The sequence below is a fragment of the Crinia signifera genome, chromosome 1 (assembly GCF_055691185.1).
Source record: "Crinia signifera chromosome 1, ASM5569118v1, whole genome shotgun sequence".
NCBI lineage: Eukaryota > Metazoa > Chordata > Amphibia > Anura > Myobatrachidae > Crinia > Crinia signifera.
Window position 1 is genome coordinate 408,645,680 of NC_139217.1, and position 17,370 is coordinate 408,663,049.

The window sequence follows — 17,370 nt, forward strand, 5'->3', positions numbered from 1 at the left end:
GACACAAATACTAATGAAGCATAATGTGACATAACTTAGTATGTTATTTATAAAACAAACTGCATAAAATGACCGGGCAAATGTTCTCTTGTGCCTAGTTCCGGAGTTCCGAATTCTAATGTGATAACAGACGCAGCAGTAGCTCTCAGCCAATAGGAAGACTGCCTCTTACTAAATGTAGACTTGCGGTTGCCTGGAGAAGCACATACTGTACAGCAGATGACTGAGCACATCCTAGCAGGATCACGCGTATCACACATATTGTGCCAGATACGAAGTTGTGCTGGGGAGAGTACACACCTGGACCATCCAGTGCTGTAGAATACATCTTCCTGGTACCTAACCAAGGATATAGTCCCCGGCACCCTGGTTTTACTCCAAGATAGTATTAACAAATTATCCCCATGAGATAAATATTATTATTATTTAGAAGCTTTACTAATTCTACACTTGGTAGACTTCCCTTCTACATCATCCTGGAAATAAATGTGCTCTTTTTATTTCTATGAGCATTATGTCAGTGGTTACTACACTGGGTGTCATGGCAACCTGGGAAGCCATGGGTTGGATGGTCCAATAGTAAATCAAATTGATGATTGGCAGCCACCAGTGCTGGTATTGCCAGTCATAAAGTATATGGACAAACAGAAGCACTACCCTGCCCATCAACACATAACTGACCCTAATAATGATAGGTTTATTTAAATACTACTTAAAATAGTACGTAGTCTAAAAGTGCATGGAATACAGTGTATTATCAATTGGTTTTGAATAGAACATTGTCATTGCTTGGCATATACAGCAGTAACCTTCAGTTAATTCATTTATTTACAGTTTGTTATATATCGCAGCATATTCTGTTGCGCTCTACCATTGTAAACTGTGATAAAACAAACTGGGTAGTAACAAACCAACAGAGGTAGGAGGGCCCTGCTCACAAGCTTACGCTCTATATCAATGGTTCTTGGTTGATAGTTGTAAACCGGAGCTTGCGTTTGGCCCAGTGGCTGTGTAGAGGCCCTGTACGAAGAGAATGAGGATGATTTTCCACCCAAGTAATAAAAATTCTGCTTGTTAGCATAGCCAGACAAATGTAAGTGAGCTTCATAAGGAGACTGCAGTGATAATGCTGGACACAGCCTGCCGAGCGACTACATACGTGTATCAGGAATGAAGGCCAACATCATATACAAAACCAATGGAACGTAACTGTATTCCAGACACTTTTATATTATGTACTACCATTACCATGCTTATTGGCTTAGCCTGTTTTTACCTGTTGCTGCATTGTTATGAAGAAGCGGAAGATCTAATTGCACAATACACTAATTGATATATTACTGACTTGTAGTACACGAGTAATATATATATATATATATATAATTCCAGCACATAATGCTTTTGCAGACATTGGAGCAAATACCAGCATATTATAAGCAGATGTATTAGCTATACCTTAGAGGAATCTGGTGTTTTCCCAGGAGTCTGAGAAACTGGAGCACTACAGGAACTCTTATGGCGATGTGCAGCGAATCCTGTTTAGGATTCGCTGCACATTCGCCGCGTTCTGGAGGGCTGGAGCATTCGCTGCCAGCCCTCCTTGTGACCCTATTCAACGCTGCAAGGGCTCGCTGCCCTTGACGCCGATTTTTAACCGGAGCCGGGGTCGGCGGTAGGCAGGGAGATGGAAGCCTCCCTGCCTGTGCCGGAATGTGTGGGGGAAGGAGGGCTCCCAGGGACACAGGCAGCACAAGCTGCCCCCCTGAGAGCTGGCAGGGGTGCTGTGGAGGGAGCCGCTGCACTGGTCCCGCTCGTGCATATGTAATGAGCGGCTCCCCGCCCCTGCTGGCGAATGTGTAAAAAATAAAATAAATTAAATATATATTCATGTGCTACAAGAATAAAATTACTGATTTTTTTTACACCAAAATGAATGCAAAATGGTGAATCACGGCAAAGCAATTCGCCATCCTAGCATTGAATACACTCTCGGCAAATCCCAGTGAAAACCCCATTGAAATACACCAGTCAATTGCAGTGAGCATGAAACAGAGAACTGGCCGACATTCACTGTTTGCTTTCGGCGAACAGTGAACATTGAATAGGGTGAATCAGATTTTCAGTGAAAAAGATTCACCGCAAGGAGTGAAAACAGCCAAATTCGTCGAAAAAACAAAACGTGAATCGGAGCATTGAATAATTGCCCTTAGCCTTGTCCTAGGGCAGGAAAACATGCAATCTATTACTGGGATTTTTTATTAGGTAAAAAAATAAAACAGAAGTAATACAAATAAAAATCTCCATATTTACGGTGATGGGTTTAGCAGTGGAAAATAAAGTTTAAACATATCAATGAAATACCTTGGATGAATCCTGTGACTTGTTAGTGGAGCTGGTAGCAGCACAGGAGGCAAAGTCACTGGAGAGAGCCCCAATAGCTGCATCATCATCCAGTGGTTTCTGGAACAAAAGTCACTTCACTTAATGCTAGCAATGATGTGCCGGCGTGCATACCACTCCTCTCTCACATGGCACAGACAGTACACACATATTACATGGGTCAGAGAACATAGAAAATAGTAGCACACATAGGCATGTACAGAGGGGGTGCCGGGGGTGCCCAGGTTATCCCTAATACCAAATACACCCAAAGCCCCCCTCTGCCGCCGCATCCAGCCTCCAACCCACAGCGGGCCGCATGCACATTCTATTGTCGGCCCCTGCAAAAATGTCTGCCACCTTGGAGGAGACAGACATAAGAGGTCCAGTGTGGCCTGCTGTGGGTTGGAGGCCAGATGCAGTGGTCAGAGGAGCGTGGAACGCTGTTAGGAACTCCCTGGTCAAAAGTATCTATCCCCTCCCCACCCAGGCAATGAGCAGGCAAGTGCCCTTGGCAACGAGCATGCAAGTCTCCTGGGCAACGAGCATAAACCCACCCTCCTCCCCTGACAATGAGCATGCAACCCCTCCCCCTGACAACAAGTATATAACTCCTCCCTGGCAAATAACAAATAACTCTTCCTCCCTGCCAACGAGCATGTGACTCCCCCTAGAAATGAATAGTGTAACCCCCCGGCAATGAGCATTGCGTCAGTGTATGCTGCAACTGTCTTTTATTTACCATGTACTTGGCCAAATTTGCATTTGTACTGTAAATCATTATTTTATTTTTTTTGCTCAACTATGTATTGTCAGGGGCTGCAGAACCCTTGTGACACCATATAAAATAAATGATAATAATAACAATGCATAATATGTAACATGCATTACGGTGTGTAGTATAATGTGCAATAGGCATTACGTTGTGTGGTAGTATTTGTAATTGGCATTACGGTGGGTGGTATTATGTGTAATGGGCATTACTGTGTGTGGCATTATGTGTAATGGGCATTATGGTGTGTGGCATTACGTGTAATGGGCACTATGGTGTGTGGCATTACAGTGTAATTTTTGCAGCACGCCTTTGGCATGTGTGTATGGGGGGGAATTATTAATTCTGAAGCTTATATACATAAATAAGTCACCTATTTAGTTTGCATTGATGCCTTGTAGGTGGTGAAAGACACGCCCCTCCAATGGTACACCCCCTAAGAAAATGGGCTGTGCAGGCCTATGGTAGCACAACATAGAGCCACCCCAATTTAAATCCATGAAGTGTAACCATAAAAGCAAACTAATGATCTGCTTCTAGACCCCCAAGGGGAAGAGTTCATAAAAAAGTTCAATTAAATGAAATAAATATCAATGTAAATACAAGGCTAATAACATGTCATGCTTACCTTTGGTTTCACGTCTACTGGTTCAGCAGGTTTCCCCTATAAGATGACATAGAAATGCACATAAATGATATACAGAACTACACACATGAAAATACACAGTACATGTCCTTATGTGCATACAGAATATTACCTGATCTTTACCATCCAACAGATGCCTGTACTCCGGAGGGATTGTGCTATCTCTTTCCCCAAGCTTATCAATGTGCTCTTTTTTGGCCTTTTCCTGTGAATGTGAGAATAAGCAGAGATAGATTACATTTTATTATATACAGTATATTGAAGTCCTTGAAACTAAATTTCCTTTACAGGAAATACACCAGTATGTTGTGTTATAGCGCATTACCACTAGGTGTCGCCATAGCGCAAGAAACCCACTGCCCAAAAAATGTAATTGCATCTTTTTTTCAAAGACTTCATCAGCTGGTTATAAAAAATAGAAATACTACTGTGTATATGACATATATGATCATAAATACTAGATGTGGCCTTGATTGAGGTATTCATGAGTGCCCCATACAGTAAATATTCTTTTAAAATACACATGTATAGGGCAGCATTGCACACTACATCTTATCTAACAATGACCTCCATTCTACAATCCGAGCCTAGCAAAGCAACCAAGAGATTGTTAAATCTAGACAGTTTTAAACAATAAAGTTGCGTATTCAGATACATCTTTTTCTCAGTTTAAAAACACTTGAGATTTTACTCTACACCCAGGAGTGTAGCTAGTGACATAAACTAATTCCTAATAAAGCATTAAAAAGGATTGTCTACTTTTGGACTACCCCTTGTTAAATCAGACATGGCCCCCAAGTAATACAGACATGAGAAGTTATGACTTCTGTTTCGGCAGTGATGCCAATGGAACCACAAGCCAGCGGTAACTCTGTAATTCAACTCTACTGCAGTGCTTTGTACAGGCGGATCTGAAGCTGGCCATACATTAGAACGATCTGCATGTGATGAATAAATCGTATGATCGATTGATCGTATGTATGTGCTAAAAACACATATGATCTGCTTTCAACTGCAAGCCACCCTGACTAACCATAAATGCAGCACGTATGATCAGTGGAGCGCCCTCTTGGCCCGTGGGACCGCACATCGCACCGATATAACTCACGATGTGCACACAATCGATCGCATGACCTGTCGAAATCGGCCGTTAAGGGCAAATATCGTTTTGATGTATGGCCAGCTTTACAGCTGACAGATGCCCATTAGTGTAGGAAGAGATGGGGCAGGTTTCACTAAGAAGAAGTTGTCCAAAAGGCCAGATGGGAGTTTTAGTTCAACAGGAACTGCAGAGGCGCACGGTCCATGCGATTCTCATACAGTATTTCTCTGCATTGCTCACCTTTACCAAGTCCACCGTAGGCTTGTTCTCATCCGGATCCTCTTGTCTGGTTCCCAGTGACCCAGAGAGCAGATCTAGAGCATCGTCAGGTATCTGGACATTATGAAGGTATAGAAACTCAATAAATAATGTTGGGAATATCAGCAATAAAGGGTGCATCTAATATTGGACACCATTTCCAAAATGTGCCTATGAATACCATCCCCCTTTGTGCCATGTAAGTTTTATTTAAATAGCGCACTTTCTCCAACAGGACTCAAATTGCCATGTACAGTATGTAACCGTGTCTAGTGTACTGTGTTTTCTGACTGCTTATGTCTGCAGAGATGCATGTAAAGAAGGGGAGGTGAATAAATGTCGGAGGGTATTTTGCTGTTATTAAGTTACCTTTTTTATTTATTTAACCTATATCACTGTATAAACTAAGAGATGTGTCCAGCTTACAAGAGGTAATGGAGATATACTACAGGTCACACATATATCTCAGCATCATTCATGGACTTACAGAAGCAGGTGTCTTTGGGGCTTCCGACTTAACAGAAGGAGCTTTGGAACAGGACACGATCTCATCAGACCCAGATTTTCCAGGTGCTTTCTATTACAAAAATATAGAGATATTTAGGACCTACTGTATTAAAAGTTAAAACAAGAAAATACATAGATCCAATAAAGTGTCCTGAATAAGGTCAAGAGACTTAGAAAAATACAACATCAAATAGTGTAAACCGGGAACGTTGGTTTTCCGGGAAAACCGATACAGCGACAGTCATACACTGAATATAGGCATGCTGCATATAATTTTTTTAATCGGCAGAAGCTGCTTGTTTGTCCTATTCACTCCTAGCACTATAATGCTATTTAATGGAGAAATTCTCAAGAAAAGATGCCCAATGCTACCAAGTTGCGCCACTAGAAGGGCTGTTAACATGGAAGGAGGATAGATGAATGTGGACACATCTGTATGTTACATATATGCTGGCTGGTTCCCCCAGGGATCAGCAGCATTATGTGCATCAGACAATATGCAGCATTCAGGAATCCCATTGGCTAATTTTACAGAAGTCTGGAGCTTAGTAGAGTTATGCTGAGTCCCAGGTGCCGCAGTCCGCCTGAGGCACATAGCGCTGCCGTTCTAGGGGTGAACCAGCCATCACACACACATATATATATATATATATATGTTTTTGCACATTGCACCTTTATTGCTACTATTGAATGACCTGATGAAAAGACTGTAAATGTCTTGAAACGTTGTCATATGCATCTAAATTTGATAACTAAAAAGCACTTTTTAAAATCCAAGTGAGTGCCGCCTCTTCCTTGTACAGTCCTGTATAAGAAACCTCTGCTATACTATCTCGGGGAAGGCACCGTGGTCATCACCTATCTGTCCGGAGTGCCGAACAAAGTCTGCAAAATTATATATATATATATATATATATATATATATATATATATATATATATATATATATATATATATATAGTAGCAGGGGTGGGCCCGGCACTCTGTTTCAAAAAGTCCAAATACTCGCTGGGGTAACCATCCAATGGTGATAGCAGCACCAGGGTAGATATACAGGCAAAAACGGCGGTACTCTCCAGACTTGTTTTCAAGGATTAAAAGAAAGCCTTTATTGATCCATCCATCTTTTCATCAGGGCGTGTAGCTAAAAAATAAAGTGCACAGCACTTTATTTTTTAGCTACACGCCCTGATGAAAAGACGAAAGTCTTGAAACGTAGGCAATGGCTCACTGAAATAAATATTGCATCTGTTTGAACTTTTACCGTTGAAGTGCCGCCTACCTCATTGAAGCTGCGCCGTCAGTTACAGGGGGACTATCCGGTATACACATACATACACATATATATATATATATATATATATATATATATATATATATATATATATATATATATATATACACACACATACATATATATATATATACACACATACATATACATATATATATATATATATACACACACACACATACATACACACACACATCAGAACATGTATATTTATATGTGTTAAGTGGTCCCCCCAGCACTATAGCCTGCTGCTAAATTATCAAAGGTGGAGCATAGTAGTGCCAACGGACCCATACACAAGTGTAGAGAAAAGAGGTCACTCATAATAATAATAATTAAAAAACAAATCCCCTCCTTACCACAACACGTGCATACAGTATTTTCCCACATTCCCATAAATTACGGAGGGTAGTGGCCATGAAAAATCAGCATTTAGGGATAAAATTATATTTTTAATAGTATTATTATATTTCTTAATTGAATTCTGATCATTAAAGGTAGTGTTTGCAGTTCACGATTAAAACAAAAACACTACACTGTATTATTCAAAACTGATGCAACTTTATAAAGGCCTCTTTATAAAAAAAAATTTGAAATCTGACAAATTAAACAATAATATGAGCAATCCTTGGATTGCTTTGTGAATAGGGATAAAGATAGGCAGCTTTTCCTTGGTTTAAGGATCAATTTACAACTAATGTTGACGAGCACAAAAATAAAATGGCTGCCTCAGAGGAAATAATTCTCCATGGATACCGGCATTCCTTTCTGTTTGTTCAATTAAAACTAATGTGATTTCAGTTTTATTATGTGAAATTGTTGTTTATGCTATAGCTTTATAGAATGTATGTATTTTCAGCAGTAAGTGTGTCCCGACTACAAAGATATAATTATCCCTGTTTATTTAGGTGACAGGATTCATCCATTGTGGCCATTTAAAAGAGAGATGGATGGATAAATGTAATAAGAAATAAAGACCACAATAAAGCCAAGGTGACAAGTATTGCTGCAATGCAGGGAACTTACCGCAGAAGACTGTAACGGTGCACTCTGGGAGGTGGTGGGAGAAGTAACAAACCCTTCAGTCAAAGCATCCAGCAAGTCATCCTCGCTCATCGGCTGCATGTTCACAGGAATACAAGGAGCACAGAATGAAAGGAGAGTGAGTGTGGAGGTTTTATGCAGAGTATGAAGGTGGAACGGGTGGTGTTATATGAGCAGGGCTGTAATGTGACACTGCAGCACATAATACATGTGAAACAGAATCAGGCAGAACAGACAAAAAAAACTTCTGCCCAGCAACGTTCTAGAAACAAACCCCAGAGACGACCATCTGTACCAGAGACTAATAGGTGACCTATAAAATGTGAGGGTTCTGTTATATCCACTATATCCACAACATCTTATTTTAATATATATATATATATATATACACACTAGGTGATTCATCGCGCCCTACGGGCGCTCTTCACACCGTCGTAAGGGGCTGCGCCCCCTTAATTTGTGAACGTTTGTATATGAGAAATATGGTTAGAATTGTATGAAAGATGCCCTGTATTGCAACTTAGGTGTCCGCGAATCGCGGGAGGGGGGGTCGCGGAGGGTGCCGCGAATTGCAGGCGGGGGGTGCCGCGAATTGCAGGAGGGGGGGTTGTGGGGGGGTGGATGCTGCAAATCGCGGGAGGGGAGGGATTGCAGAGAATTGTGGGAGGGGGGTCGCGGGGTGGGTTGCCGCAAATCGCGGGAGGGGGGTTACGGGGGCGGGGGTTGCGGCAAATCATGGTAGGGGGGGTCGCGGGGGGTGTGCGGTGAATCACGGGAGGGGGGTCACGGGGTGGGGTGCCGAGAATCGCGGGGGGGAGTGTGTGTGCCGTGAATCGCGGGAGTGGGGGTTGCGGGGGGGGGGGGGGTTGGGGGGGTGTGACGCGAATCGCCACAAGAAAAAATCAACACAGAAAGGTCAACACATGTAAATGTTGACATAAGTGTGGCACTTCATTGGTGTCCATGTCGACACATGAGAATGAATATGAAAACATTCAAAAAATGAAAAAAAAAAATTCAAAAACTCATGTCAACCTTTTTCATTGTCGACCATAGCCATGTCAGTGTTTTCCATGTGCAATTTAATTCTGGAGCTGCCGCGAATCGCGGGGGGGGGGGGGGGGGTGCCGCGAATTGCGGGAGGGGGGGTCGCGGGGGTGGGTCCCGCGAATCGCGGGAGGGGGGTTACGGGGCGGGGGTTGCGGCGAATCATGGGAGGGGGGGTCGCGGGGCTGTGCCGTGAATCACGGGAGGGGGGGTCACGGGGTGGGGTGCCGAGAATCGCGGAGGAGGTGTGTGTGTGTGCCGTGAATCGCGGGAGTGGGGGTTGCGTGGGGGGTGGGGGGGTGGGGGGGGGTGTGACGCAAATCGCCACAAGAAAAAATCAACACAGAAAGGTCAACACATGTAAATGTTGACATAAGTGTGGCACTTCATTGGTGTCCATGTCGACACATGAGAATGAATATGAAAATATTCAAAAAATGAAAAAAAAAACTTCAAAAACTCATGTCAACCTTTTTCATTGTCGACCATAGCCATGTCAGTGTTTTCCATGTGCAATTTAATTCTGGAGCTGCCGCGAATCACGGGGGGTGCCGCGAATTGCGGGAGGGGGGGGGTCGCGGGGTTGGGTGCCACGAATCGCGGGAGGGCGGGGTTTACAGGGGTTCCGTGGGGGGTTGCCGCGAATTGCGGGAGGTGGGGGGTCACGGGGGTGCCGCGAATCGCGGGAGGGGGGGTTGCGGGGGGGGTGTGATGCGAATCGCCACAAGAAAAAAATCAACACAGAAAGGTCAACACATGTAAATGTTGACATAAGTGTGGCACTTCGTTGGTGTCCATGTCGACACATGAGAATGAATATGAAAATATTCAAAAAATGACAAAAAAACTTCAAAAACTCATGTCAACCTTTTTCATTGTCGACCATAGCCATGTCAGTGTTTTCCATGTGCAATTTAATTCTGGAGCTGCCGCGAATCACGGGGGGGTGCCGCGAATTGCGGGAGGGGGGGTCGCGGGGGTGGGTGCCGTGAATCGCGGGAGGGCGGGGTTTACAGGGGTTCCGGTGGGGGGTTGCCACGAATTGCGGGAGGTGGGGGGTCACGGGGGGTGCCGCGAATCGCGGGAGGGGGGGTTGCGGGGGGGGGTGTGACGCGAATCGCCACAAGAAAAAATCAACACAGAAAGGTCAACACATGTAAATGTTGACATAAGTGTGCCACTTCATTGGTGTCCATGTCGACACATGACAATGAATATGAAAAAATTAAAAAAATTAAAAATAAATCTTCAAAAACTCATGTCAACCTTTTTCATTGTCGACCATAGCCATGTCAGTGTTTTGCATGTGCCATTTAATCCTGGGGCTGCTGCGAATTGCGGGGGGGGGGTGCCGCGAATCGCGGGAGGGGGGGTCGCAGGGGGGGTGCCGCCAATCGTGCAAGGGGGGGTTCTTTTTGCCGCGAATCGCGGGAGGGAGGTCGCGGGGGGGTGCTTTTTCCGCGATTCGCGGGAGGGGGGGGGGTCGCGGGGTGGTGGTTATGCCGCGAATTGCGGGAGGGGTCGTGGGGGGGTTCTTTTTGCAGCGAATCGCGGGAGGGGGGGTCGCGGGGGTGTTTTTGCTGCGAATCGCGGTAGGGGGGTCGCGGGGGAGCGGGTGTTTTTGCCGCGAATCGCGGGAGGGGGGGGGGGGCGTGCGGGGTTTTTTTTTGCCGCAAATCGCGGGAGGGGGGCGCTCACCTGGTGGCTGTGGAGTAGCAGTGCTGGGCAACATGGGAAGGCAGTGGGTGTCTGGCACTGTCTGTGGGCTCACTGGGCTGGTTCTCTGTCACATACCTCCCAACATGACCATCTCCAGGAGGGACACAATGCTCTGTTTCTAGACTTCCCCTTAATGTATGATTGCCATCACCTGTTTTAAACAGGTTAATTTCTCAGAAAGGTGTTCAGCACAGATGAAGGCAATCACACATTAAGAGGAAAGTCCAGGAACAGAGCGTTATAGACACAGACACCCACTTTGAGTGACAGATGTAGCCAAATATATAGGAGATATACAACTTCTATGGGCGGCACTCACTGCATCAAGAAGACTCGAACACAAGGAGTAGTTGAAGAATCTTCAACTACTCCTTGTGTTCGAGTCTTCTTGATGCAGTGAGTGCCGCCCATAGAAGTTGTATGGATTTGGAATCCCGACCTGGGAAACCAGGGAAGGCACCACTCAAGCTGAATTTTGTCGAGGTGTGCTGGCCAATACTGTGACTATATATATATATATATATATATATATATATATATTTGTTTGAGATGAAATACATGAAGGTAATAAACAATACAATGAATAGGAATATCACCACCTCTATTTCACATGCCAGGAACCAGCGGGCATCACACAGAGCTCTGGGAGTGCTCTGTCTCTGTTGCAGTCTCTTGTTTTGCATGAGAAATAAGAACGGCGGCTGCGCAATGCAACCAGCAACTCTACATAGCAGGAGTGTGTTCTGGGCCAGGATGGCATTGCTGACCCAAGGTTTATGACTTTACGCTATATTATCTCACCTGTGGCTTCTCTTCAGGTTTTGGCAAAAGAGGCTTCCCATCCTTATCCTGTAACCAAAAAGCAATTTACCATTTTTAAAGTGTAACAGTCACCTGTACAGTGATGAAGCGGCCATCTTGTGAGCTCAACCCTATTTAGCTCATCACAACAGCCAACAGAATGCTGAGGGAATGCAAATGTCTGCCTACCTTAACCTCATTTAGCCTGTACTCAGGAGGTATTGTTTCTTCATCTTCACCAAGTTTTTCCCTATTTTCTTTGTCTGTTTTTTCCTAAAATAAAAACACACATATTTCAGGAATTGCTCGTGTCCAGCCCTCCCTCTGTATGAAGCACTATAGGGATTGTTCATCTACAGCAGGCTTATAGGAAACCTTTCATCAACTTTGTTTGACTGACTACTCCAAGGATGTTTGAGAGCCACAACTTCTTCAATGAGGTTGTAGAAATCCAGGCATTACTATAATTACTGCTTGTAATTTTTCAGCAGAGTTAAGCAACTGAACATGCTAAACTATAGTTAACTGTTGAATGCTGCAAAGAAATGTAGTATGGATCGCTACCATTGCTAACTGGAAGGCTTGATAAAAGCGAATGTTTGTAAGTAAAAAGACAACTTGCATTTAATTTACTGCATTTCTAGGTTTGTTTTTTTAAACATACATTTGGCTTGTACAAGGGAGTTCAGGATAACATTTGGGAGCCTCCTGGATCTTCTTGGATAGTAATGACGTATGAATGATTTTAAGTATTACTTGGGCATTGGGAGCCTGAGCAGGTCCCGATGGTATTGCGGCATGTAGTGCAAAGTATTTTGCACATGTGCAGAACTCATACTGATACAATACAGTGGCAGGCAGTCAGTGATTGACAGTCTTCTGCCGTTTGTGGGTGGGGAAGGAGCAGCCACGCCCTCCATATCCTGAAACGGAGGCGTGCTGCTGATGTTTAGAGGGAGGGACAAGGCCTGGACCTACATCAGAAGACGGAATTTTATTGGTCTCTTTGTAGGAACGTCATTGGCCAGCATGAGCACCCCTTTGGCTAACACTTCATGTATATTGCCAATATACTTTACACGGGAGACCGTGTGCAATACAACAATTGAATACCGCCCAGAACGTATACAAAATCACAATTTAAGTTAAAAGCAGAATTTGTTTACCTGTCCTTTAACATAAGTTAAAAATGCATCTTACACAGAATGTTATGCCATTATGTACATAGGCCAATAGATTATAATTCTTCATTTGCATTCTTTATACTAATAATTACCTTTACTTCACGGGGAGCCGTCTTCTTGTCCTTTGGCTTTTCCTGCCTTCCTGGCAGCGTGCTAGCCAGGCCCTCAATTGGGTCAACTTTGGCCTTGGGTGCTTTCTAGAAGCAGAAAATAAAAAAGTGAATCATTTACGGTAATATCGTACCATAATATCAGTATGGTGGACATTATTTTACTGTAAATCATCTCTGTCCATTACCCACAGAGATCATTTCTAGTTAGTGTAAGGTCAGAGTAGGACATATGAAGATTTAACCCTTGCTGGTAATTTGGAGAACACCACAAAAATGCATTGCACACTAGACTATAAACAAGTGGAATTCTTTGTGTAAATAAAATAAAGCATTACTAGAGATATAAACCAGCTTGGTGGCATTAGGAGGGCACACAGAACGGGGTATTACCAATGGCCATAAATCCTGGTGTGCTTTGCAATGTGCTTGATGCCAGGACTCTGGACACTGATTGTGGAGATCGGGTACCAGTTTATATTTGCACTTTCCACAAGCACTTTGGGCCGGATTCTGGTTGTAAAATCGCCATCCCGTGGGTGAGCGAATGACTGACCACGCCACTGCGTGAATTTCCCTGCTGCATTGCGAACGGATGTTTTACATAAACATCCATTTGCAAGGGAGCGTAGGGGGGTTAAATCATTCTATGGTCATGACTCTCAAATAATTTATCCCCTGTTCCCAAATATGTCAGTCTTGACTGATGTATATTTGAGAAAGTGGCGGGCACTGACATCATGTGACCTCAGCCGCCCACCCACGGAAGCCATCAGCCTGCTTGGGTTTGCATGGGGGCACCCACCATTTTTGTTGGTGCACCCAAGAATGCTTAGCGTCCCCATCTGCCCCCCTCCCTGTGTGAATGACACTACGACAAGTCTATAAATTATGAAAAAGTATTATGCGCCTCTACAAATATAATATACACACCTAGTCCTACATACATCTCCTACCAGAATGAAAACTTTGCAGACTTGGTTGCTTACTATTCATTAGTCCAGCGCTACAGACGAACCACCACTGAATAGTACTGTACAGTTACAGCACAGTCTAACTGCAATATACGGTTATCAGTGCATACTAATCTGGAGATTATACGGGTGATCGTGGTTGGTAGGCCAATACAGTGTTTGTTGTAGGAGATGTGAGAACTGAAAAGTGTCCTCCCCCCATCAGTAACAACAAAGCCAAATGACCAATAAGTATTGTAATAAGTGTTACACTTTGTGAATAACTGGGATGTGTACATCACAGCCAGCTTGTTGTACGCTAGGAGTGTGATGAATGTCTACAGAAATAGCAGCTCTCCAATTACGCACCAATCAGGTTAACCGTCCCTCTACTCCTGTGCCTTCAGTAATGGCCATCTGCACACTATTATTCAAAGCAAGAATACAGCTTCAGAAGAAGAAGTACAGTAGGACGGTTTACCTCAATAGTGTATGAATAATGAGTTATTCCAGTTATTCACAAGGTGAAGCTTATTGATCATCTATCTGGAACCCAGCTATACATTTATCTCTCACCATTTACCTTATACTGTACTATAATGTTTTTAATGCACTAGTTAAATTAGAGGTGATATATACTGTCCTGTTGGCTAAATGCCATGCATAGAAGGTAAGTTACAGGCACTGTACAGCAGGAACATGCAGTAACTGGAAAGCCCCGTACACACGGGCGGTTTAAGCCTTTATTGCCGGGGACACTGTTGCTAGGAGCGCGCTCCAGCGACCGGCCCGGTACTGTTCGCTGGTCGCGGCCAGCGGCTTCCTCCTTCAATGATTACATTTTAAACGGGACACTCAGCAATTTGGTTGCTGAGTGATATTAAGTCAAAATCACTCAGCGACCACATTGCTCCAGCTGAACACGTGAAGCAGATGTGTAGGTACCAGGTCTGCCGGAACCTAGAGGAATGTGTTTAGAATATTACAATAAGTACATGATGGCATATATGTACAGTATGAGGGTTTGCTACTTACTGAAGGTGCAGGGGCAGCCTGGACAGCTGATGAGGAGGTGCCAACCACTAAATCTTCCTTTCCTGACTGTTTACCATCTTTCTTACACTGTTATACAAGACAAGGATAAGGATTTAAGGACGGCTTACATCATTGGTGAGTTACCATCGCTGTGACATCGCTCACACTCACACTAATACCAGCACTCATCCACAAGTCACACTTTCCATCATGTACAACAAGCCAAAGACAAAGTTATACAGATCAGTTAGGTATAGGCAGCACTTGTAGTTTATTCAGCATCTATCTGGGACCCAGCTAGAAGTGTATCTCTCACAGTCTGCCTTATACTGTACTAGAATAAAACACCAAATTAGAGGTAATGTAGGCTGTCCTGTGCGATAAAGATCCTGGGTACTATTCACATGCTAGTGCAGAGACAACCAAACCTTGGCAGAGGACATCAGCACCCATGAATATTTCATATGTCACACTTCTGCGGATATGTATAGAAGGTAAGTTTAAAAGACACTACATAGCTGGTCACATGCAGTAACTGGAACACATGATACAGGTGTGTGGGTAATACTGGTCTGCATGGACCTAAAGGAATGTGTCCAGCATATTATAATAAGTACATGATAGCATATATGGAAGAGGGTTTGCTACTTACTGAAGGCGCGGGGGCAGCCTGGACAGCTGACGAGGGGGTGCCAACCACTAAATCTTCCTTTCCTGACTTTTTTCCTTCAGAAGCATCCTTAGGAAACAAATGTATAACAAATAAACAACTGAGCAAGTCATTATTACTAGTAAATTGTAATAAGAAATACATAATTTTGTCTATATACAATTGGTCATTCTAATGTACCCCCATACGATTTGTTCAGTAACAACTAGTGATATTACCAGGGATGCTCTCAGAATTTGCAGGCCCGCTACAAGGAAGCATGGCCATAGGTCTGGAAACATGGCCAGATCACATTATAAACTTAGCTCCCCTCTTTACAGATGAAGGATGGGGGGGGGGGGGGGTAGTAGATTGGAGGTTGTAACTACAATAATTTAGAGGGAGTGGCCTCACTATTTAGCAAGCTCGTGTCCCAGAACATTATACCCACCCCAATACCCCCTCTCGGATACCATAGTCACTTACTTTTGGTTTAATGGGTGCGGTTTGCTGTACAGGTGGGGGCTGGGGACAAGTGAAGTCTTTAGAAAACTCATCCACCAATTCACTGTCACTCATGGGCTGAAACAAATATTCAAATTCATTAAATAAATCAGTGTTAGGTGACCAGTATCACACACAGGCGGTAAGGTCTTCTTGTATTCTCAGAATAAAAGATAGGGGTCCAGATGCACTAAGCTTTAAAAGTGATAAAATGGAGAGTGATAAACCACCAGCCAATCAGCTCCTACCTGACATGTCACAGACTGTGCTTGAAAAATATCAGGCAGGAGCTGATTGGCTGGTGGTTTATCACTCTCCATTTTATCACTTTTGAAGCGTAGTGCATCTGGCCCAATGACCTTTCCAGGTTATAATGGTTTATAATCAAAAACTGTAGTATTAGTAGTTGTGGCATCCACATGTGTAATGGATATGGTATGACTCTGTCGCACTTAGTGCTGCACACATTAAGAGCTCATCCCCCCAGGTCAGGTGACTGTACTGAAATGGTCAGGCCAGCAGATCCCACCTGAGGCTCTGCTTACATAACACTGCAGTGCAGAGTGGGAGGCTCACAACCAGCTGTGAGGATGCTTTGGGATTATTATAACAGTTACTCAGCATTAGTAGAAATTATTTGTTAACATATAAACTTCTTAAATTTACATTGAAAGATAAAAAAGGTATTTACCTTTTCTTGAGGCGGTGGAGGCACTACTTTACCATCTACTTTTCCCTGGAATAAAATCAAAGCGTAAAGATTTGACCTACAGCAACAATACAAGTAAATGTGTGGAAAGCTGGACTCTCCCACTCACATCTAGCAGGTGCCTGTATTCCGGTGGGATTGAGCTGTCTCTATCACCAAGTTCTTCAATACGGGTTTCTGTACTTGTTTCCTACAACCAAAAAGCAGTGGTAAAAAACAGTGACCCATATGGTTTTTCTGGTTCGATCGAAGATTGGATGTGCCGTAATAGAACATGATACTGTAACTGGAAAGGAGTTTTCCGGAAGGCTCCATTAAATAAATAAAGTCAGCAATTACTTTTGCTCAGTGAGGTTTCCACACAGGTATAGGATCTCTGAGGTATGGGATCTCTGAGGTATGGGATCTCTGAGCAGGGGCGGATTGGGAATTAAAACCAGCCCGGGAAATATCTTGAAGCAGCCCTAACGGGGGAGGGAGTGAGCGTGCCGAAGGCGCGCCTGAATTTTTGAGGGGGCGTGACCCTGCGCTAAAGGGGCGTGGCCTATTACAAAGTCATGCACCATTTTCACTGCTGTGGGGGCATGGCTAGTGGCTCTCTGAGCTGCTGGCTATGTCCCCAGCTCCTCAGGCTGCAGAATAGGTGCATTCACATCT

General features: G+C 43.8%; 1 protein-coding gene across 7 annotated transcripts in view; it reads right to left on the minus strand.

Annotated features, from left to right (window-relative positions):
- The window catches only part of CAST (calpastatin), a 141,571-nt gene that overhangs the window by 2,001 nt on the left and 122,200 nt on the right, over nucleotides 1-17,370 (minus strand). For 6 of the 7 annotated variants that reach the window (XM_083151748.1, XM_083151747.1, XM_083151746.1 and 3 more), the window contains 14 exons: nucleotides 16,823-16,903; nucleotides 16,696-16,740; nucleotides 15,987-16,082; nucleotides 15,504-15,590; nucleotides 14,852-14,938; nucleotides 12,846-12,950; nucleotides 11,759-11,842; nucleotides 11,570-11,617; nucleotides 7,985-8,077; nucleotides 5,645-5,734; nucleotides 5,140-5,232; nucleotides 3,910-4,002; nucleotides 3,780-3,815; nucleotides 2,362-2,460 (listed from right to left, as the gene is read on the minus strand). In XM_083151748.1, coding sequence (XP_083007874.1) covers nucleotides 2,362-2,460; nucleotides 3,780-3,815; nucleotides 3,910-4,002; nucleotides 5,140-5,232; nucleotides 5,645-5,734; nucleotides 7,985-8,077; nucleotides 11,570-11,617; nucleotides 11,759-11,842; nucleotides 12,846-12,950; nucleotides 14,852-14,938; nucleotides 15,504-15,590; nucleotides 15,987-16,082; nucleotides 16,696-16,740; nucleotides 16,823-16,903 — 1,137 coding nt within the window. The remainder of the gene's footprint in view (nucleotides 1-2,361; nucleotides 2,461-3,779; nucleotides 3,816-3,909; nucleotides 4,003-5,139; nucleotides 5,233-5,644; nucleotides 5,735-7,984; nucleotides 8,078-11,569; nucleotides 11,618-11,758; nucleotides 11,843-12,845; nucleotides 12,951-14,851; nucleotides 14,939-15,503; nucleotides 15,591-15,986; nucleotides 16,083-16,695; nucleotides 16,741-16,822; nucleotides 16,904-17,370) is intronic. The other variant, XM_083151750.1, reaches the window with a different exon arrangement.